Here is a 25,573-nt window from a genome sequence, read left to right on the forward strand (position 1 = left end):
AAAAAAGAAAAGGAGAGAGAGAGAGAGAAAGAATGAAAAGAAAAGAAATGAAAAAACAGGCATCGTGGCATATTCCTACGCCCTAGCTACTCTGGAGGCTGAGGTGGGAGAATCACTTTAGCCCAGGAATTCAAAGCTACGGTGAACTATGATCACACCGCTGCACTCCAGCCTGGGGGACAAAGCTAGAGACAGATGAACAGACAGATAAATAGATAAATAAATAAATATTAAAAAGTATAACGTTTCAGTTAGGAGAAATAACTTCTGGAGATCTACTGTACAGCACTGTTACTATAGTTAATAAAAATGTACTGTATACTTGAAAATTGCTCAGGGAATAGATTTTAAACATTCTTGCCACAAAGAATAAGCATGTGAGGTGATGAATATGTTAACTGGCTTGATTTAACCATTACACAATGTGTACATATACTGAAACACCACACTGGACTCCATAAATATATACAATTTAAGAAATTAAAAAATAAACACTTGCATTAAAAAAATAACTAGCTATATTTATTCCCAGTAACAACTAAAGTATTTACGAAACAACTGCTAATATACATCAGTACTCTGGCAGGCACTACATATCAAGTAAAACAGCAACTACTTTTTCACAAAAAAATAAAAGTAAGTTTTTTTAAAAAAAGAAAAAAATGGAAAAAATTAATGCCAGAGAGTTTTCATGATTGGATTAAAAGCTTTCTTTGAAAACAGAAAGGAAGACATTTCAAGGGGAAAAAAAATCACCTCTATTTTTTTTAGCATGTTTTTCTAAAAATATCATTACTTTCCCTTTTTCCCTCAAAAGCAATTTTTTTCTAATAGCCCATTCATTTCAGCTTCAAATAGATACACATCACATGTACCATAATTTTTTTTTAAGGGTTTAGACAATGTTACTGTCAGGCTTCCTGGCTTTATATGATTCAGAGGCCAATTCAATTACAGTAGCTGCTATGATATTTGCCTTCCTCAACACTCTCTATGTCAGACAAAATGAAATTCTGTAAGGTGTACGGTGTATGTTTGTGTACATTGGCCAACAACGACATTTCACTTCAATTTTAAACACTCTCATATTTTCTGGTCATGAGATGTAAAATATTAATGATTTATTCATTTACTTTGTCCAATTATAAACGCATAAGAATGATTTACACATGAGTCCAAATCCCTAGCTTCCTGAAAGTGTAAAGGATACTAAATAAAATGAGATTAATATGAATATAGCCATCAAGTGATTCTGATATCTAAAAATTGAATGAAGTGAATTTGATAAAGATTTTTCAAGTTTCTGAATAAAACTGGCATTGAAAGCTCTAAAACATTTAAAAAAATATCCTATTCAAATTATGATTATAAACGTAACCCTAAACAATGAATAAGTTCAAATTAAATATTTTTCCTATATGTTCTATCATTCTCCATACCCTTCATCCAATGAAGAGGGGATGGTAGAAACAGCATTGATAAATGGAGAATAAGAAATCCAGTTCTAAATGCTTTCAGTTTTAAAATAAATATTTGAATCATGTTTTATAACAATCCTTATAGAAAAAAGTTAAATAAGGTGTCTCTTTCAAGGGCAAATTATAATATATATATAAAGTCTGAACAGGGTAATTATAATTTTAAAATTGTCATACTATTAAACATCAACAAATTGATACAACATCTGCTCTTCATTTTTTCACCCGAGTTGTTATGATAATCAAAATATATGGAATATGTGTTTAACTGATCATTTCAAGTACATAAAATTATAACATATCAGCTTATTAACTACAACTAATATTACTACAAACCTGTATTTATCCTTTTTAAATGTTAGTACATCACAAGATTATATTTAACCAGGCAATCTACATGTTTTATCTTGAAATTCACATTTTAAAAAATGCAAATGTGAAAAAAGGTTTGCTTTTTTTTCTAATGTGAGGTGTTATCTTGACTTAAAAACAAAGCAAAAAAGGAACCGATCTATTTTCTGAACAATACACTATGCTAAAATGATCCAAAACTATATTATTGCACTGCTTTGTAGGTCACATCCTTTTCAAACATAAGCGACCCTGTCACTCCTCCAGTCCTCTGCTCAAATCCCTCCACTAGAGTCCCATCTCTGTGAACAAAAGCCAAAGTCCCTACAGGGGCGATAAGGCCCACGCCCTCTCCATTCCCTTGCTCACCCCATTAAACCCACACTGGTTTTCTTGTTGTTGCTCCTGCGCCATGGCCTTGAACCCTTCCCCAAGACAGCCACAAGCCTGGCTCCTTCACTTATTTCAAGTCTGTGTTCAAGTATCAGCTTTTCAGTCAAACCTTCTCTGGTTGATGACTGACCTCATTTTACACTGGTATTCCAGCACCCCTCCCATCTCTGCTCACACATAACTGTCTACTAAGGACTCATGTGTTCCTATAAAATTCATATTTTGAAGTCCCAACCTCCAGTGTAACTATATTTGGAAATAAGGCCTTAAAGGAAGTGACTAAGGTTTAATGAGGTCTTAAGGGTGGGGTCCTGATCCAACAGGATTAGTAGTTTTATGAGAAGAGACATGAGAGAGCTGTCTCTCCCTCTCCTTTGCTCCCTACTCCTGCCGCCAGTACCGAATTTACTGTCTCCCTTTATTGCAGAATAAGCTTCGTGAGGACAGGGATTTTTGTCTATTCATATCACCTACAACCTGGCATATAACAGATGATCAATAAATATTTGTGGAATGCATAAAGTATATATTTAAAACATCTTAAAAGTTGATAAGCTACAGTAAGAAACAATATATTTTTGTGACGCTATTCAAGGGATCTAATAAGAAATAAAAATACACAATCTTCAATAAGCTAAAGTTTAAAAATCAAATGATCAAAATTTGTGTTCTAATCACAGAATCCTACTTTCTTGGTTCTCCTTCTATGAATCTGACCCAACACAGGCTCTGTCTTCCTCTCACCCATAAATGTGGAAAATATGTAATACTGTTACTTTGAACTTTTTCTCTAATAACTTCCTACATGAACTCATCCATTTTCATTGCTTCAACTATCGCTTTTTTTTTAAGATGACTCTGAAACTCTGAAATCTTCATCTCTGGCCTGGACTTGTCTGTGCACTCTAGTGCTATATTCACAACTGCCTTTGCGGGGAACATCACTTCACCAAACTGCTAGAGATGTCGAAGGGCAGAATCCTTACATAGAACATAATGTACTCACTTGAGTAGAAAAAAAAATGCTACATAAAATATAATTTTAAAATGTAGTAGTAGTATAAAGACTCACTTAATTCTATATACTGTCTGAGAAACTGCCTTCTTTCATTATAGAAATTAGACTATGATAATAGGGAATTCCAATCTTTGAGTTATGACTGTGTATTCTAATTAACAATATACCTGTGTACTAACAGTTTCACTTCAACCACTCAGTTATTCCCAATATTGCAATAAAGTTTTATTACCTTCAAATTGAATTTAATCACTTGGGGTGGGGAATATTAGAAATCATATGAGGTTTTCAAATTAAGTTTCTGAACTAGGATAGTTTATTTTTAGAAGAAAAATGTCTCATGTCTTTGTCTTCATCATTGACTCCCAAATAACATTTGTTTCTTTAGCCATTTTTCTTCCTACTCACTAATCAATTCATTATTAACGACTTCTCTAAAGCACAGATTTTACCTCTCCAAAAATGCTCAGTAATTTGATGATGAAATGACAATTCAGAATTTAGAAGTCTTCACATTAAAAGTTGGCTAACAGAATTCATTATCCAATTTAAACGAACCACATATTTTTAGAATTTCATTGAGCAAAAAGAAAAAGAAAAAAAATCCAGGAGAAAATTATACTGTTACTATGCCATTAGAGATAGGCAGGCCTTCCAGGGTGCAATAAAGTCTCTGGGGCCTTGGATAGCATGAAGAAACCTCTTATAGTCAGTGATCCTCAGTACCAATCAGTTACTGATGAAATACATGATGTCCCACGCCTATACTACCCTTTAAAGAGGAATAATTACTACATATTATATCAGGTAAATTTCACTGCTATTTCTTTCTCAAATATGTTTTCTTCAAGTTAAGAATATAAATTAAATCTAGTTAAGATAGGTGCTGATATAGACTGAATGCCTGTGTCCCCCCAGAATTCATATGTTGAAATTCCAGGTCCCAATGTGATGGCATCAGGAGGTGAGGGCCTTTGGGAGGCGATTAGGTCATAAGGGTGGAGCCCTCATAAATGGGTTAGTGCCCTTATATAAGAGGCTATTGAGAACTCTCTTGCCCCTTTTAGCATGTGAGGTTATAAGGAGAAGATGGACGTTTATAAGCTGGGAAGTGGGCCCTCACCACACATCAAATCTGTTGGAAACTGGATCTAAGACGTCAGAGCCTCCCCAACTGTGAGAAGTAAGTTTCTGTTGTTCATAAGCCACCCAGGCTATGGTATTTTGTTATAACAACCTGAACAAACTAAAATAGGTGTTAAGAAGCCATGCTCAACTGTCCTCAGTGCTCACAAAAGGCACAAAGTATGCCTAAACTACCAACAAATCCTGTCATCACTCCTCAAAAAATATCCAGAATCTGACCAATTCTCTCTCCCTTTTCTGCTACCAGATATTTTGGTCCAAGCCACCGTCATCTGTTACCAGGATTATGATAAGAGTCTCCTAAATAATCTCCCTGGCTCCATCTTTGCCCCACTACAGTCTACTCCATGCCAGTGATCACAGTAAAACATTAGTCAAATCAAGTCACTCCTCTGATCAATATCCTCGACTAGCTTCCCCATCACTTGAAGTGAAAGTCAAGTTCTTATAATGGCTTAGAAGAACCTTCGTGGTCTGGTCCCCCTTCACCTCATCTTAAACTGTTCTTCCTCTCTTTTACTCCCTTCAGCCCCAATGTCTTCCTTGCTACTCCTTGAACACATCAAACACACTCTCACTTCAGGTCCTCTACGTCAGCAGCTTCCTCAGCCTGAAAGGCTCCCTCTCCCTCTAGACAGCTACGGACTTGTTCCCGTGCTTCCTTCCAGACTCTGATCAGTGAGGCCTTCCTTGACAACAGAACATAGACTAGTACCCCTTCTCTGCTGCCTGCCCTTCTCTAATACCTTTCACCTGCTTTATTTTTTCCCAAAGTGCTTATTATTACTTGGCATACTGTATGTTTGTTTCTTATTTGCTTTACTTAACTAGAACGTTCACTCCAAGAGAAGAGACTGTTGTGTTCTTTGTTCATTCCCTAGCAAGAGAATATAGAGTAGTAGATTATCAATAAGTATCAATAAATATTGATAAAATGAATGGATAAATCTTGCACTAGTTTCTTATCCCAAACTAGATGCAGATTCATCTTCCTTCAAACTGCATACCACTAAATTTTTATTTTTCTTAGAATAAATCACATCCTTGTATTAAAAATCATTTTTTATGTATCTTAGCATCCTGTAAATATCAATAACCATGTCTTATTCCTCTTTGTATACCCCACATCTAGCATCATTTCTTTCTTTTAAGAGGTACTCAATATTTGTTCATTTGTTGGGCTGAATTTGAAGTCATACTAAAAAAGACTTTTTTTTTTTTTTTTTTTTTTGAGACAGAGTCTTATTTTTTTTTTTTTTTTTTTTTTTTGAGACAGAGTCTCACTCTGTCACCCAGACAGGAGTGCAATGGCGTGATCTCGGCTCACTGCAACCTCTGCCTTCAGGGTTCAAGTGATTCTCCTGCCTCAGCCTCCTGAGTGGCTATTACAGGCGCACACCACCATGCCCAGCTAATTTTTGTATTTTTAGTAGAAACGCGGTTTCGCCAGTTGGCCAGGCTGGTCTCAAACTCCTGACCTCAGGTGATTCACCCACCTTGGCCTCCCAAAGTGCTAGGACTACAGGCATGAGAAAGATATTTCTATAATATACTTGGCGCTGTTGTGCTATCCATTAGCACATGGCCCAGTACCAATTCTTAAATTGCTAAAAAAAAAAAATGTGCTGCTTTCGTAACAACCCACCAAAATTTAATACGAGTGAGATAGAAAAGGGCGTGTAAGCTGGCTCAGAGATGCCTAATATCCATTTTGTACTGATATGGAAACCATGAAACACATCGGGAATGATGTCAACAAATCAAAAGACTTTCAGAGGATACTGAAAACTACTTGGAAGAAAGCTGCCTCAGCTTGACCTACCAATGAATTCTACAAAAAGAAAAGCCAGAGAGCAAATGGTTCCCTCTTATCTTTATAAAAAAAAAAAACCAGAAACAAACTAACATGAAGAGATTTTTCCTAAAAAACAAAAACAAAAACAAATTCCAACATCACTACTACAATTAATATCCACTTGACTCAAAACTTTTACACAACTCATTAACTGGTATTTTTTAACAAAAAGCTTAAATAACCAAGGAAAAATTAAATTATCATCAATGTTTAAAAAACGTAATATGCCTTGAGTTTTAAACTTTCATCAAGTCAGTTAAAATTAGAGTCTCATATTAAAGGGGTTAAACCTTCACTAGTAAGAAAGGTCAACCATACACAGTAATTTATTCTCTAAGACTTGTGGACAAGCAGAATTTTGCTTTTCAGTCAAACTTTTTGAAAACTAATCATCCATAATTATAGTAATCAAAACAATTAATAGACTAGAACTCTTCTTACAAAGCAAAAGAAGTGACAGCATTACAAATAAATGATACGGTAAAAATGACATCCTTCCTTCTGTGGTGTCAGCTCACCTGAGGTATAAGTCTATCCAAGTGCTCAACTCGATTGCCATGAGAAGGGTGTGTAGATAACCATTCTGGCATCTTGGGTTGGCCATGCAGGCTATCAACAAACTCCATTTGCTGCCAAAACACTGAACTGGCTCTTATGTCCACACAAGCCTAAAACCAAAATTAGTAAAGCCACACAATGAGCTCAGTTTTGAGAATATTTTTTTAAAAACATGACTTTATGTCACCACATGCTTTAAAATCATTTTCTATCATCATTTTAATAAAAGTAGAACATAATCATTGCTTAGAAAAAGACCCACCTCAAACAATATGATATCACAGTACAGAAATAAGAGAATGCCTGCCCTCCCCACATACAACATTCATAATAATCCTGCTCCCCAAAGATAACCCACTATTTTCAGTATGATGGATATAAAGAACATCTATTAAGGGTAAAATATTATACACAAATTAAAAATTTGTTTTCATAAAAATAAGGTTTTTAAAATATAACCTATTAAAACATTAAAAAACTTTACTTCTATGCCACTAGATCAGAAAAAAAACTTCAAATAAACTTAAAAGACATTTTTATTGTGTACATCAATTTACCCACTTTTCTCAATGTATATGGAGAATATACTTAATTCATATTATACCTTATAAAATACAATATCTTGTAAAAGTACAATATAAAAGTACATTAGTACTTTTTAAAAGACTATATGTAGATTTTGTGTATGTGTATGCACAATTCCATCATACGCTCAAATATATATACCCAGACATATATAATTGTATATGCCCAGAACATATCTGGAAAGCTATTTAAGAAATGTTTAATAGTAGCTACCCTAAGAATGTACCTGAGGTATTTGATAGTGGAGAGGGAGCAGGACTTTTATTAAAATATATTAATTTAAATATATTAAAATACATTATTGTATAATTAAAATTATTTTAAAATCCTCCATAAGGTGGATTATTAATATTTTCTTAATTTGTTCAATTTATTCACATTTCTTAACTTATTCTTTCTATAAGACGTAACTGGAAAACAAGTAATTATATTTCCCAACCATTTTACTTTTGATTAAAACTAAGAAAAATATATATGTATTATATTAACTAAAATGTTCTCTCAAAAATGCTTATAATAATGTAATTGTGAAACCACAAAGGCAAATATATTAATAGAACACTGCATGCTAGTCAACAACCATCCTACATAATTTCTTAACAAATACCATTAAAACATTTCCAAATGTTAGCAAAATACATAAAGAAGTTTTAAATGCAAGTAAATCTTATTAAATATTTAAAGAAATATAATTCTTTAAGATCTCTGAGTATTTTAAGTTGAAAAGAAGTTAAGGTACTTTATACACTGCTGCAAAGATATGGATATACATATTTATATGTATATAAACAGGAATATACAAGATAAATGTATATCACAAACATAAATATGATTCATGTTTGTACACATAAGTACAAATCTATATATGCAAGATGTGTGTGTGCTTATGTATAAAATATGTTTGTAACATAACTACCCACACAGAAATAATTATTTGATGTTGAATTAGAAATACACAGGGGAATATGCACCTAAATAATAGGTAATCACATTCACAATAAAAATACAAGCTGAGAGTAACAAGTATTCTTCTAAAATAATCCATTAAAATATAAAATCATTTGAAAGAATTCTAACACAAACAAAAAAACCCTCTGAAAACTGGAAGATAAACATTTCAATGGACTACAAATTCATGAATTATCTAATATGAAGTCTATCTGCTATATAAGCAAAAAGCATACTTATCTAATTTTTTAAGCCTAAAACTGTTAATCAAAAGACAAAACATTTCCTTATTCAATCTCTAAGTAACACAGTTGAAGGAAATCTTTAAAGCAATATTTGATATGCAGAAATAGAAAAAGAAATTAATTATCCCAACAGACTAGAAAGTATTCCAAACTAAAAATATCAAAAAGGGACTTGAGATGTCTACTTTAATGTTAAGATAAGAGTGTTGAGTTTGTCTATATTTCTCAAACCCAGTTCAAAGACCCATTAAGTCAGATAATTGTGTTTCCAAAATGAGTATCTGATTTACATTTTTCCAACTTAGGAAAAATAAGTAACAGGGTGGACATCAGCAAGATGGAAAAATAGGAAGCCCTGAACCCTCCTTCCCCATATGAACACTCTGATTCAAAAATAATATACAAATTCCCTTTGTGAGAAATCCTGAAACTAGGTACAATGCTCTGCACCTGCACAAGTATGACGCAAGCCACATCAAACCTCGTAAAAAATTGCAGATACCCTCTCACCATAATCTCCAAGAGCTATTATGTACCTCCGATATGGCACCACATGATCATAAGAACACCTGCAGCTCCCCACCACTCCTTAAGGAAGGAAAAAGTTGGCTTGTGTATCTAACATTCCAACTTTTCTAAGAGCTGCCCTAGGAACTGGCTTTTGTCTTGCCACCCTTGTAGCACTGATGGAATCTAGAACACTCTAGATGACAGGGGGCCAGTAATAACAGCAACAGCAGTTTGAATAAGCACACAAGCAGTTGCCATACTCTCTCTCTAAGGTTCAGCATCAAGTGAGTTGGAGAAAAACTCCAAAGCCCAGCCTCTCCCAGGGCAGGGATGGGGGAGAAACGGTAGATCACATGTCCAACATTCTAACATTTCTGAGGGCTGCCCAAGGGACTGGCTTCTGTCTCATCTGCCTTGGAGCACTGATAGGACACAGCATATGGACCAGATGGACTAGATAGGACCCTAGATGCCTAGGGACTGCTAAGAACAAAAACAGCAGTTTGTACTAGCATGAAAGTTTGAGAGATTCTCAGAATCTCTGCTGTGCTGACTAGTGAAGATCTTCTCCCGTACAAAGAGTCTGTAAAGACTAAGAGAGGTTGCTGTTTTTCCTAATGTGTAGATATCAACGATAAGAGTCAAAAAATAAACAGAAAAATATGTAACAAAAGAACAAGATAAATCTTCAGAAACTGACCCTAATGAAAGGGAAATATATTATTTATCTGACAAGAGAATTCAAAATAACCTTCATAAAGACACTCAATGAGGTCAGAACAACGCATGAACAACGTCAGAATTTCAACAAAGACTCAGAAAATGTAAAAAAGTACCAAACAGAAATTCTGAAGCATACTCTCAAACAACACACTCCTGAACAGCCTATGGGTCAAAGGAAAAAAAGAAAGGAAAATCATCTTAAGACAAATGAAAATGAAAACACAATATAACAAAACCGATGGGCTACAGCAAAAGCGGTTCTAAGAGGATAGTTTATAGTGATAAACACCTACATTTTATAAAAGAAGAAAGAAAACAAATAACCTAATCTTATACCTGTAGGATCTGAAAAAAAAGAAGCCCAAAGTTAGCAGAAGGAAGGAAATAATAAAGATTGAAGCAGAAATAAAGGCGAGAATTTAAAAAATAGGAAAAAACTTGAAACTAAGAGCTTTTTGGAAAAAATTTACAAAACTGACAAATCTTCAGAGTAATTAAGAAAAAAGAAGATTTAAGTCAACAAAATCAGAAATGAAAGAGGACACATTACAACATAACATTATAACTGATACCATACAAAGGATCATTAAGAGACTAATCTGAACAATTTTCCTCCCACAAATTGGATAACTTAGAAGAAATGGATAAACTCCAAGAAATATATAACCCACCAAGACTGAATAATAAAAAAACAGAAAATATGAACAGATCTATAACTAATGGGATTGAATCAATAATAAAAAAAACCTCCCAACAAAGAAAAGCCCAGAACCAGATGACTTCACTGGTGAATGCTACCAAAAACATTTAAAGAATTAATGTCAATCACTCTCAAACTCTTCCAAAAAATTGAGGAGGGAAAACTTCCAAATTTATTCTATGAGGCCAGCATTAACCTGATACCTATGCCAAAGACAATAGCAAAAAAATTACAGGCCAATATCCCTGATGAACATAAATGCAAAAATTCTTAACAAAATACTAGCAAACCAAATTCAAGAGCACATTAAAAGGAATCACACCTTATGACCAAGGAGGATTTTTTTTCCTGGTAATCAAGAATGGCTCAACACACAAAAATCAATTAATGTATTAATGTGATACACCACAGTAACAGAATAAAAAATCACATGATCATCTCTATAGATGTAGAAAAATCACTTGACAAAATTAAACACTCTTTCATGATAAAAACTCTCGAATACTAGAAATAGAAAAAAATTATCTCAAGATAATTATGGTTATATATGAAAAGTCCACAGCTAGCATCACATTTCATAGTGGAAAACAAAATTTTTTTCCTCTAAGTGCAGGAACAAGGCAAGGATGTCCAATCTTGCCACTTCTATTCAACATAGCACTGGAAGTCCTAGCCAGGGCAATTAGGCAAGAGAAAGAAATAAAAGGCATTGAAATCAGAAAGAAAGAAATAAAATGATTTATCTTTTCAGGTGATATAATCTTATAAGTAGAAAACTAAAGACTCCACACACACAAAAACCCTGCTAGAACTAACAAAGTCAATAAAGTTAGGGTACAAAAATCAGCATACGAAAATCAGTTATGTTCCACACACTAACAACAAACTATCCAAACAGGAAATTAAGAAAATATTCCACTTACAAAAACATTAAAAAGAATAAAATACTTATTAAACCAAACTAAGGAGGTGAAAGGCTTATACAGTAAAAACTATTTTTAAAAACTGATGAAAGAAATTAAAGACAACTCCAATAAATGGAAAGACATCCCATGTTCATGGATTGTAAGACTTAATATTGTTAAAATATCCATACTACCCAAGGTGATCTACAGATTCAATGAGATCTCTATGAAAATCCCATTGCCATTTTTCTTATAGAAACAGAAAAAACAATCCTAAAATTCATATGGAACCACAACTGACCCAAAATAGCCAAAGCAATCTTCAAGACGAGGAAGACTAGACACATCATGCTTCCTGATTTCAAAATATATTGCAAAGCTACAGTAATTGAAACAGTATAGTATTTGCATAAAGACAACCACTCAGTCAACAGAAAATAACAGAGAACTTGAAGTTAAGCCCACAGAAATACAGATCTTTAACAAGGCTACCAAAAATACACAATGGGAGGCCAGGCATAGTGGCTCATATCTGTGATCCCAGCACTTTAGGAGGCTGAGGCACATGGATTGCGTGAGACCAGGAGTCCAAGACCAACCTGGGCAATATGGTGAAATCGTCTCTACAAAAAATTAGCCAGGTGTGGTGGTACATGCCTGTGGACCAGGAGGCTGAGGTAGGAGGATCACCTGAGCATGGGAAGTCGAGGCTGCATTAAGCTGTGATCATGCCCTGTACCCCAGCCTGGATGACAGAGCAAAACCCTACTCAAAAACACACACATGCATACACACAAACACACACACACCCTTCACAATGAAGAAACAGCAGTTTCTTCAACAAATGGTGCAAGAAAAACTGAATATCCACATGCAAAAGAATGAAAGTGGACCCTTATCTTACACTACATACAAAAACCTACTAAAAATGGATTAAAGACGTAAACATAAGATCTAAAACTATAAAACTCCTAGAAGAAAATATAAGGGAAAAGTTTCATGACTTTGGTCTTGGCAATGATTTTGTAAATATGACACCAAAAATACAGAAAATGAAAGGCAAAAATAGACGAGTGGAACTACATCAAACCAAAAAGCTCTGCACAGTAAAGGAAACAGAGTGAAAAGGCAATCTATGGAATGGGAGAAACCATTTGTATACCAAATATCTAATAAAGAGTTAATTTCTAAAATACATAAGGAATTTCTACAACTCAATAGCAAAAAAACTAAAAACCCAATTTAAAAATGGGCAAAGGGGGAGAAGGTCCAAGATGGCCAAATAGAAACAGCTCTGAATTGCAGTTCCCAGTGAAAATGCAGAGGGTGAGTGATCAACACATTTCCAAATGAATTTTTACTGCCCACAGACCAGGAGATTCCTGGGCGGAAAAGCGCCACAAGTCTCCAGCATGGCTGTTTTAGCTGGTGCAGCGGGACTCCGCACAAAAACTCACACAAATCTGAGCGCAGCTTCAACTGGCGCGTGGAACGCCTGGGAGACAGAGTCAACCATTGAACTGAAAAAAAGGGGGCTGCAACAGGGAGCCAGGTGATCTGGCTTGGCCGGTCCCACCCCCACAAAGACCAGCAATCTGAAATGCTCTAGACTGAGAGTTTCACAGCAAGCACAGCTGGACACGGGACAGTCCAGCTCTCTGGGGGGAAGGGCATCCGACATTACCGAGACAGTCCACCACTACCGAGACAGTCCACCACTACCGAGGCACTCCACCATTACCAAGGTAGTCCACCATTACCAAGGCAGTCTGCCATTACCGAGGGAGTCCACCATTACTGAGGCAATCCACCATTACTGAGGCAGTCTGCCATTACAGAGACAGTCCACCATTACTGACACAGACTGCCATTACTGAGGCAGTTCTAACTATTCCTCTATAAACAAAACTGCAAGGAAGTTGACACAGCAGCTGGGCAGAGCCCACAGCAGCTCAGCAATGCCTCTGCTGGCAGACTGTGAGGAGGCTACCTCCTTGCTGGTCAGGGCATCCCTGAAAAAAGGCAACACCTCATTAGGAACTTATAAATAAAGCCCCAACTTCCTAGGACAGAGGATCTGGGGGAAAAAAAAAAAAGCGTTTATGAGTTCCGCTGCAGCAGACTTAAACGTACCGGCCCAGCAGCTCTGAATGGAACAACAGAGCTCACAGCTCAGCACTTGAGCTCCTATAAGGGACAGGCTGTCTCCTCAAGCAGATCCCCAACCCCCATATATCCAAAGAGACACCTCATAAAGGAGAGCTCAGGCTGACATCTGGCAGATATCCTTCTGGGACAAAGATAACAGAAGAAGAAATTGGCAGCAACCCTTACTGCTCTGCAGCTGCTGCAGGCAATCCACAGGCAAGCAGGGTCTAGAGCGAACCTCCGTTAGTCCTATAGAAGAGGGACCTGACTGTTTGAAGGAAAACTAAAAAACAGAAAGAAATAACTTCAACATCAACAAAAAGGTGTCCACTCAGAGATCCTATCTGAAAGTCAACAACCACAAAGACCACAGGTAGCTAAATCCACAAATATGGAAAGAAACCAGCACAAAAAGGATGAAAATACCCAAAACCAGCATGCCTCTCCTCCTCCAAGGGATCACAACGCCTCCCCAGCAAGGGAATAAGGCAGGATGAAGAATGAGTCCGATGAACTGACAGAAACAGACTTCTGAAGGTGGGTAATAACAAACTTCTCTGAGCTAAAAGAACAGGTTCTAACCCAATGCAAAGAAACTAAGAACGTTGAAAAAAGGTTTGACGAAATGCTAATGGTAATAAACAGCCTAGAGAGGAATATAAATGAACTGATGGAGCTGAAAAACACAACACGAGAACTTCGTGAAGCATACACAAGTTTCAATAGCCAAATCGGCCTAACCAAAGAAAGGATATCAGAGATTGAAGATCAACTCAATGAAATAAAACGAGAAGGCAAGAATAGAGAAAAAAGGGTAAAAAGAAATGAACAAAGCCTCCAAGAAATACAGGATTATGTGAAAAGACCTAATCTACGTTTGATAGGTGTACCTGAATGTGACGAAGAGAATGAATCCAAGCTGAAAAACACTCTTCAGGATATTATCCAGGAGAACTTCCCCAGTCTAGCAAGGCAGGCCAATATTCAAGTCCAGGAAACACAGAGAACACCACAAAGATATTCCTCAAGTAGAGCAATCCCAAGGCACATAATTGTCAGAATCACCAGGGTTGAAATGAAGGAAAAAATGCTAAGGGCAGCCAGAGAGAAAGTTCGGGTTATCCACAAAGGGAAGCCCATCAGACTCACAGTGGATCTCTCTGCAGAAACCCTACAAGCCAGAAGAGAGTGGGGGCCAATATTCAACATCCTTAAAGAAAAGAACTCTTGACCTTGTGATCCACCCACACAAGGATGTTTTTCGAAACCAATGAGAACGAAGACACAACGTACCAGAATCTCTGGGACACATTTAAAGTAGTGTCTAGAGGAAACTTTATAGCAATAAATGCCCACATGAGAAGCAAGGAAAGATCTAAAATTGACACCCTATCATCAAAATTGAAAGAGCTAGAGGAGCAGGATCAGAAACACTCAAAAGCTAGCAGGAGACAAGAAATAAGTAAGATCAAAGCAGTACTGAAGGAGATATAGATACAAAAAACCCTCCAAAAAATCAATAAATCCAGGAGCTCGTTTTTTGAAAAGATCAACAAAATAGACAGACCACCAGCCAGATTAATAAAAAAAGAAAAGAGAGAAGAATCAAATAGATGCAAAAAAAAAAAATGGTAAAGGGGATATCACCACAGATTTCACAGAAATACAAACCACCATCAGAGATTACTACAAACAAGTCTATGCACATAAACCAATAAACCTGGAAGAAATGGATAAATTCCTGGACACCTGCACCCTCCCAAGCCTAAACCAGGAAGAAGTTGAAACCCTAAATAGACCAATAACAAGAGCTGAAGTTGAGGCAGCAATTAATAGCCTACCAACCAAAAGAAGCCCAGGTCCAGATGGGTTCACAGCTGAATTCCACCAGACATGCAAAAAGCTTCCTTCTGAAACTATTCCAAACAATCCAAAAAGAGGGAATACTTCCCAAATCATTTTATGAGACAAACATCATCCTGATACCAAAATCCAGCAGAGACTCAACAAGAAAAGAAAACTTCAGGCCAATATCCATGATGAACATTGATGCAAAACTCTTCCATAAAATACTGGCAAACCAATTGCAACAGCACATCAAAAACCTTATCCATTACGATGAAGTAGGCTTCATCCTGCAGATGCAAAGCTGCTTCAACATACGCAAGTCTATAAACGTAATTCACCACATAAACAGAACCAAAGACAAAAACCACATGATTATCTCAATAGATGCAGAGAAGGCCTTTGACAAAATTATATAGCCATTTATGCTAAAAACTATCAATAAACTAGGTATCGACAGAACATATTTCAAAATAATAAAAGCTATTTACAACAAACCCACAGCCAATATCATACTGAATGGGCAAAAACTGGAAGCATTCCCTTTGAAATCTGGCACTAGACAAGGATGCCCTCTCTCACCACTCCTACTCAATACAGTATTGGAAATTCTAGCCAGAGCAATCAGGCAAGAAAAACAAATAAAGGGTATTCAATTAGCAAAGGAAGAAGTCAAACTGTCTCTATTTGCAGATGACATGATTGTATATTTAGAAGACCCCATTGTCTCAGCCCAAATTCTCCTGAAACCGATAAGCAACTTCAGCAGTCTCAGGATACAAAATCAATGCACAAAAATCACAAGCATTCCTATACACCAATAACAGACTTAAAGAGAGCCAAATCAAGAACGAACTGCCATTCACAATTGCTACAAAGAGAATAAAATACCTAGGAATACAACTAACAAAGAATGTAAAGGACTTCTTCAAGGAGAACTACAAACCACTGATCACGGAAGTAAGAGAGGACACAAATAGATGGAAAAACATTCCATGCTCATGGTTAGGAAGAATCAATATTGTGAAAATGGCCATACCGTCCACAGTAATTTATAGATTCAACGCTATCCCGATCAAGCTATCTATGACCCTCTTCACAGAACTGAAAAAACGACCTTAAACTTCACATGGAACCAAAAGAGAGCCTGCATAGCCAAGACAATCCTAAATAAAAAGAACAAAGACAAAGGCATCACACTACCTGACTTCAAACTACACTACAAGGCTACAGTAATCAAAACAGCATGTTACTGGTACCAAAACAGAGATATAGACCAATGGAACAGAACAGAGGCCTCAGAGGCAACACCACAGATCTAAAACCATCTGATCTTTGACAAACCAGACAAAAACAAGCCATGGGGAAAGGATTCCCTGTTTAATAAATGGTGTTGGGAAAACTGGCTAGCCATGTGCAGAAAGCAGAAACTAGACGCCTTCCTGACACCTTACACTATAATTAACTCCAGATGTATTAAAGACTTAAACATAAGACCCAACACCATAAAAACCCTAGAAGAAAACCTAGGCAAAACCATTCAGGACATAGGCATAGGCAAGGACTGCATGACTAAAACACCAAAAGCATTGGCAACAAAGCCAAAATAGACAAATGGGATCTAATTAAACTCCAGAGCTTCTGTATAGCAAAAGAAACAATCATTAGAGTGAACTGGCAACCAACAGAATGGGAAAAAATCTTTGCAATCTACCCATCTGACAAAGGGCTAATATCCAGGATCTACAAAGAACTGAAACAGATTTACAAGAAAGAAACAAACAAGCCCATTCAAAAGTGGGTAAAGGATATGAACAGACACTTTACAAAAGACATATATGAGGCCAACAAACATATGAAAAAATGCTCATCATCACTGGTCATTAGAGAAATGCAAATCAAATCCACATTGAGATACCATCTCACACCAATTAGAACGGCGATCATCAAAAAATCTGGAGACAACAAATGCTGGAGAGGTTGTGGAGAAACAGGAACACTTTTACACTGTTGGTGGGGTGTAAATTAGTTCAACCATTTTGGAAGGCAGTGTGGTGATTCCTCAAGGACCTAGAAACAGAAATTCCATTTGACCCAGCAATCCCATTAGTGGGTATATATCCAAAGGATTATAAATCGTTCTATTATAAAACCACATGCACACATATGTTCACTGAAGCACTGTTTACAACAGCAAAGACTTGGAAACAACCCAAATGTCCATCAATGATAGACTGGACAGAGAAAATGTCGCACATATACACCATGGAATACTATGCAGCCATAAAAAATGATGAGTTTGTGTCCTTTGTAGGGACATGGATGAACCTGGAAACCATCATTCTCAGCAAACTGACACAAGAACAGAAAATCAAACACTCATAGGTGGGTGTTGAGCAATGAGAACACATGGACACAGGGAGGGCAGCATCACACACTGAGCTCTGTTGGGGGGAATTAGGGGAGGGAGAGTGAGGGTTAGGGAGTTGGGGAGGGATAACATGGGCAAAAATGCGAGATATAGGTGATGGGGATGGAGGCAGCAAACCACATTGCCATGTATGTACCTATGCAATAATCCTGTATGTTCTTCACATGTACCCCAGAACCTAAAGTGCAATTATATATATATATATATATATACATATACATATATATATTTTTTTTAATGGGCAAAGAACCTGAATAGACATTTTTTCAAAAAAGACATTTGAAAATAGTAACAGGTATTAGAAAAAATGTTCAATATTGCTAGTCATCAGGGAAATGCAAACCGAAGTCACAGTGAAATATCACCTCACACCTGTTAAGATGTCTATTATCAAAAAAAAAAAAAAAAGTATTGTTGAGGATGGGGGAAAAAAGGGGAACCCTCACACACTGTTAGTGGGAATGCAAACTAATACAGTTATTATTTAAAAAAAAAAAAAAAAAAAAGGAGGTAAGTGTTGGCAAGGATGTGAAGAAACTGGAACTCTTGTCCTCTGTCAGTGAGAATATAAAATGGTGTGGCCTTTACGAAAAACAGTATGAATATTACTAAAAAACTTTTTAAAAAGAATTACCATTATGATTCAGCAATTCCACTTCTAGATATTTATCCAAGAGTTGAAATCAGGGTCTCAAAGGGATTTGCAGCCACGCTCATTGCAGCATTATTCACAAAGCCCAGATGTGGAAACAACCTCAATGTTCATCAGCGAATGACCAGATTAAGAAAATGTGGTATAAACATACATTGAAATATTTTTTGGCCCTAAAAAAGAAGGAAATCCTGTCATATGCAACAATATGTATAAACCTTGAGGACATTAAGCTAAGTAAAACAAGCCAGTCACAAATGGACAAATGCTGCATGATTCCACTTACAAGGGGTATGTATCTAAAGCAGCAAGCTTGTAGAAACAGAGAACAGAATAGTGTTTGTCAGAGACTGGAAGTAGGAGGAAATGAGGAGTTGCTATTCAATGGATATAAAGTCTACGTTACGCAAAATGAATAAAATCTAGAGATCTGATATACAACATGTGCCTATAGTTAAGTATATATTGTACAATCAAAAATTTAAGAGGGTAGATGCCATGTTAAATGTTCTTACTAAAAAAGAGAAAAAAAGTAACAATTACAGCCCAAAATAAAGATATTCTTTAAATAAATATTCAATGTATCAAAAGTCTAATTCATTTGCTTCAAGAAAATTACTGAAGAAAACTAAGAACTTATTAAGCAACTGATATGGTTTTGCTGTGTCCCTACCCAAATCTTGTTAACAATGGTAATCCAAATTGTAATTCCCATGTGTTGAGGGAGGGACCTGGTAGGAGGTGAGTGGATTATAAGGACAGTTCCCCCATGCCATTCTTGTGATAGTGGGTGAGTTCTCATGGGATCTGACGGTTTTGTAAGGCAGTTTTCCCTACTCTTACGTACTGTTTCTCCTGCCGTCATGTAAGATGTACCTGCTTCGCCTCCCACCATGATGCTAAGTTTCCTGAGGCCTCCCCAAACATGCAGAACTGTGAGTCAATTAAACCTCTTTCCTTTATAAATTATCCAGCATTGGGTATTTCTTTACAGCAGTGTGAAAATGAACTAATACAGCAACAAATTCAGAGTAACTCATTGCTTCAATAAAATTACTTAAGTGAACTAAGTAACTTATTAAGCAACTCTAAGTACATAAAGAAAGAAATTAGACTCTAGATAACTTTTCCTTCTTAAAACAGAATAAATAATGGCTACCATTGGCCAGAGAAACATAAGAAAATATGTGTCAGTGAAATACTTTGGCCCTAGAATATTTCTTGAGACAGTAAACTAAGATAATGGGAAGACTACAGGTTTTAGAACCAGAAATATCTGAGTTCAAAATATCAATTATTTTATTTAACAGTCATTTATATGACACTACATGTCAGGCACTGTTGTAAGTGTATTACAAATATTAACACATATAGTAACTCATTTAATCCTCCCAATAACCTAATCAGGTAAGTACTGTTATGACTCTCTCTTTACAGATTAGATGAGGAAACCAAGATCCATGGTGACTACATAACTTGACAAAGCTCACACAGCCAGTAAGTGACAGAGCCATAATTTGAACCTAAGTAGTTTGGTGACCGAGTTTGTGCCCCTGGGTCAATAATTTAGTCTCTAGGAGTCTCAGATTCATCTGTAAAACTAAATTAAAGCAGTGAATTATCAAGCTAAAATGTGGTAATTCTTACAAAGAAGTCAGCCAGTCCAGGACTCAGAACACAGTTGACACTATTTCTACCCTTCTTTTCTCCTGGTGAGCGATCAGAGGCCTACGGTAATGGCAAGATGCTATGTCTGGCCCTAAGTGATGATGTCATGATTTAAAAGAAGGTTCTAGTACAATCCAGAGTAGAATATAAATGTATATGAATATACATTAAGGAACATGTTAATTGAGAATTTGCTACTATTAAATTAGAAACTCAGTGGGATATGATATTCTTAAAGAGTACAGCAGTATAAAAATTATTCTTTTAATTTCAACATTTCCCAATGCCAAAACAACAGAGGAGAAATATGTATAAATAGATCCAGACCAAGTAAAAGCCTAACTGTACTGTTACCTGTAGCCAACATTTTCATTAGAAATGCAAAGATGAGAAGTATCTCTGAATTGTGCTGTCTATATTCATTAGACGCTCCAACAAAGCTGTTAGCCATCACCCCCCTCAAGAGGTAAATCCTGACACAATGAATCTGAATCTTTTTTTAGGAAACCACTGACACCCTACACTCATCCCAGTCAGTGTGGCATCCTCTCCTGTATTCCACAAAGACACGTGACAGGTAAAATAATCATCTGAGGCAATACTACAAAGGATTATGGCAGGGGAAGTTGGGCTCCTACAGCTAGAAAAATACACTAAGGCTCTTATAAGATTTAAAGGTGCCAAAACAGATATAAAAATGATCATTATTTTAGAAGCGATACCGCAGAAAACCAAAATTATTTCCAGCAGGCAAAAATAAGAAAGTTCCCTTTCAGAAATGAATGTTCCTCCACCATGGGAGGGGAAAATCTTACTGTCTGTGAGAGCTTTGCCAAGTTACTTAACTTTTCCATCCCTCAGTTTTACCCATACCTCACAAAGTTGTTATGAAGATCAAATAGTGAACACATGTAATACACTCAGGACAGTGCTCAGCACATTAAAAATGTTATCATTATACACAACTATCATTATTGTCATCATCTACCAGAAACTAGTTCATTTCAGTCTCACATACTTCCATAGGTTCATCATTTTCCAATATTGCTGATGGCATCACTTCTTAAATCTCATTTTATTTTGTAACCCACCTATTCTCTAAACAATATTTTTCTAGTTAATAATTTAAAACTGCTCTTTTCCAACTAAATGCAACATAATCTTAAAATAATCTCAGCTAAACCATTCTCAGTATTTGCCAATCCCTCACACTGAGAGAAAACTTATCAAAAATATTTCATGTGCTCCAACACAGAAATGAAAGACATTTGTTGTTCATTTAATTTTAATTTTCTGCTCAATTTTTTGCATCTTTTGATTGCCAGCATGTCAGTTAACCCATCAATATAATAAATTAAGTTTTCATGTTACTTTTTTCCCTCTGTCTTAGGTAAAGTTTTATCATAAGACTGAACAGCTCAAATCATAGCAATGAAAAATCACATGAATACACAAAAGCCTGTCTCATTTCTCCAGGTGATAAAATTAAGTTCAAAATAATGTATGTATTATGAAAGTTACTTTACAACATACCTATTAAATAAGATGGTCTCATTACTTACTGGTTCTTTTCTTTCTTAAAAGAATCATTAAGCAAAGAACCTAAAACAGTAACCCAAATAAAACACAAGGATAGTCTGCTGTGACGAAAGCTCAGAATACCAACCTGAAAAACAAGAACTAAGGCTCTTCCTACTAACTAGGTTATAGATTATTAGATAAATCACTTCACATCTTTGGACTCTGGTTTTCATATCTGTAAAATGAGAAGGTACATTAAATTAGCTCCAATTTTCCTTCCTGTCTATGGTTCTACAATTTACTATTTTAAATAAAGTTTAGAATTTGAAATTTTCTCATTTCTGTGATGAAAAGTAGATTTTGCTTATTACCTAATGCCCTCACTAGATGGTGCTATTGGCAAAGTTATCTTAGGCTACTTGAAGAAACCAGCAGGCCATGTTTCCCAAAAGGGCCACTTAACAGGCTTTGGGGATTACTCCCAGTGAGTGCTTTCCAAGCCTCTATAGAATATTTATTACCCCGCTCCTCTCCCATTAAACACTCATAATTCCCCACACCACCCCAATCACTGTGACAATCAAAAACAATCATACACAATGTCATCCTAGAAGGCTACCCCAGTTCAGAACCACTAAAAGGAAATCAGTTTTCTTTTCCAAACTTAAGAAATTGTCATGAAAAAACTAAAACTTATAGCTTAGTTGCTTGTGAAATTTTTAAAAAGTAATTTCTATAACGACTGTAAAGTGTCAAAAGCTCTTTACAGTGACAAATATTCATACCCCCAAAAATCAAATGCTTAACAGGACATCTTTTGTCAGCTGATAAACGAACAGCTCCTTATTCTATGCTTAATTTATATGTCAGCCCTACCAGTTATTACTAACTCTATATTAATCATTCTGATAATTTATATAATGATAAATGCTTTCCAAATGAAAAATTAAAAGTACTCCTATAAAAATGTAAATATGCCAAATAAAATCACTCATAGCCAATAGCAGAGGAGCAGCAGAGAACCCTAGAAAGTGGGCTGCCTACTTTGAAAGAGACTTCATGAGTAACATACGGAGATATAGTTTATAGATAGAATTGCCAAGACTTGATGAAAAAATTAAATGTAAATGACAAAGAAGGAAGAACTAAGGAGGACTCCAGGTTTTTTCCCAAAGCAACTGAATAGAGGGTAGTGTATTTATTGGGAAAAGGAATACCAGAAGAAAAACACGTGAGAAGAAATTAAGAATTTAATATTGAACATACTGGGTTTGAGATACTGTACTTGTGAAATAAAGAGGAGATAGCAGTCATCTGAAGATAAGTGATTAAAAGACAGGAGCTCTATGAATTTTAATTATATTAAGTGTATGAGATAGGTCCAAGTACTGTTCCTATCCTACAGATGAGGAAAGTTGAAGCGCAAAAAGAATAAATAACTTGATAATAATCACACAGCTAGTACTCTCTCTAGAGCAGATTCTCAAACTTAGGCAGTATAGTTCCAGAGTTCATGCATTATCTCTACAGTTATTGCTTGCTTCTTTGGCAATTGATTAATCACCCCACACTACAGAGACTCCAGAAAGGTATAGTATTTGACATCCAAGAAAGAAGGGTGGAGGTATAAGGTTCGTTAACAGAGAATTTCTAAAGGTCTCCACAGTGAACAGGAAAACCCTACTCCCTTTTCCATTGCCAATCCTCAAACAATGACAAACCAATGTTTTTTGCTTGTTTTTTATTTTTCATTTTTGTGGGCACTTAGCAGTTAATAAATTTATGGATCACATGAGCTATTTTGATATAGGCATGAAATGTGTAGTAATCACATCAGGGTAAATGGGATATCCAACAGCCAATTTTTACAGAATTCATCTGAAGACATTTAAATGACCACAGAGAAAAAGCAAATATATATTCTATGGGAAGGTTCCCCAAAGAAAGAGCTAGATCACTGTCCTATAATCTCAGAGTAGAGCTCATCATCCCAGCCTATGCAAACTCAGCTCAGGCTCTGAATGAGTGAAGATATCTGCTATGCTCTAAGTGACCACTGGACTACAGGGAGGATGCTTCTGATGGAAAAAAAATATATATATATATGTATATATATATATATATATATATATTTATATATATATATATATACATATATATATAAAATTCAGAGCCAACAGAACTGTCTACAGGAAATACCCAGCATTCAATAAAAAATAAGCAACCAAGCCAAGAAACAAAACCAAAGGCAAAAACAGACAAGAGAAACAGACCCAGGGATAATGCAGATAATAGAGTTAACATGAATTTTTATAAAAAATATGATTAACATATTCAAAAATAATAAACAAAGAAACATATGACAAAAATGGAGAACTTCCCCAGAGAATTGAAATTTATAAAAGAGAATCAAAGGGATATTCTAGAATGAAAAGACAAAGTAACTAAAATTTAAAACTCAAATATGAATTTAATGTAGAACAAATACAGCTAAAAATAAGCTTCATGAACTTCAAGACAGGTAGTGGAAAACATACATGCTGATACATGGGCAATTAGAGTTTAAGTGATTAGCCTACTGCATGTTCTCACTCATAAGTGGGAGCTAAACATTGACTCCACATAGACATAAGGATGAGAAAAGATGCTGGAGACCACTAGAGGGAGGAGGGCAAGAGGGGAGCAAGGGTTGAAAAAACCACCTATTGGGTAATATGCTCACTATCTGGGGGACAGGATCATTTGTATACCAAACCTCAGCAACAAGCAATTTACCCATGTAATAGATCTGCGTATGTACCCTGAAACCTAAAAGTTGAAAAAAATTAAAAATAAAATAGCAAGTCACAGAATCAAATAAAATATTTGCAAGACACATATCTGACAAAGAACTTGTACCTAGCACATATGTGAAAAACTCTTACGACTCAAGAATAAGAACACAAACATCTTTCCCCAATTTGAAAATGGGAAAAATATCTGAGAAGATAATTCACAAAGGAATAGAAACGAAGAGCCAATAGACACATAAAAATGTTCCACATTATTAATTATAAATAAGAAATACAAATTAAATAGACTAACTTTTCCCCCAAAAAGGCAAAGATAAAAACAATAACGTTCTGCTTACAAGAGATACACATGTAAGAACACAGAAAGTTTAAAAATAAGAGAATATTAAAGATTTATCATGCGAGTACTAACTGAAAAAAAGCTGAAATAACAACACTAAAAGAAAAAAGTGGACATTAGACAATAAGTATTACTAGAGACAGTGATTTTATATTGAGAAAAGGATCAATCCACTAGGAAAATCTACCAATCCTAAGTGTGTATACTAAAGATACTTTTAAGATGTACAAGGCAAAAATTGGTAGCACTAAAAGGAAAAAAAGAAAAATCTACGACCATAGTGAAATACTAACAAACCTCTCTTGATAACTACAAAAAAAGGAAAAAAAAAAAAAATTCAGCAAGAACACAGAAGATCTGAAACAACAAAATCAACAAACTTGAAAAACCTGACATCTATAGGCCACTGCACCCACAATGGCAGGATTCACTTTCAAGTGCACATCATTTCAACAAAATTGATCACATACTGAGCCACAAAGCAAGATCCAACAATTTTCAAAGGATTCCAAACATTCAGTGTACTATCCAACCAGAGTGTAACTAAGCCAGAAATCAAAAACAAAAGTTAACTTTAAAAATTATCAAATGTCCAAAAACTAAGCCATATACTTCTAAATAACCCATGAGTCAAGGAAGAAACCATGGTGAAAATAAGAATACATTTTAAACTTAAGAAAAAATAACATATCACCACTTGCAACATGACAAGTAAAGATGCTCTCAGAGGAAAACATATGGCCTTAATTGTACGTACTAGG

The 25,573-nt window shown here is 35.6% G+C and overlaps 1 protein-coding gene across 6 annotated transcripts in view; it reads right to left on the reverse strand.

The window, feature by feature from the left end:
- The window catches only part of OMA1 (OMA1 zinc metallopeptidase), an 84,584-nt gene that overhangs the window by 32,635 nt on the left and 26,376 nt on the right, over positions 1-25,573 (reverse strand). For 5 of the 6 annotated variants that reach the window (XR_001829714.2, XR_005202720.1, XM_017544004.2 and 2 more), the window contains exon 8: positions 6,760-6,909. The exons of the other annotated variant lie outside the window; for it this stretch is intronic. Coding sequence is in view for 3 of the 5 variants with exons in the window: in XM_017544004.2 (XP_017399493.1) it covers positions 6,760-6,909 (150 nt within the window). In the remaining 2 variants the exon portion in view is untranslated. The remainder of the gene's footprint in view (positions 1-6,759; positions 6,910-25,573) is intronic. 6 annotated transcript variants of the gene reach the window in all.

The sequence above is a fragment of the Cebus imitator genome, unplaced genomic scaffold, assembly GCF_001604975.1.
Source record: "Cebus imitator isolate Cc_AM_T3 unplaced genomic scaffold, Cebus_imitator-1.0 Scaffold163, whole genome shotgun sequence".
Classification (NCBI taxonomy): Eukaryota; Metazoa; Chordata; class Mammalia; order Primates; family Cebidae; genus Cebus; species Cebus imitator.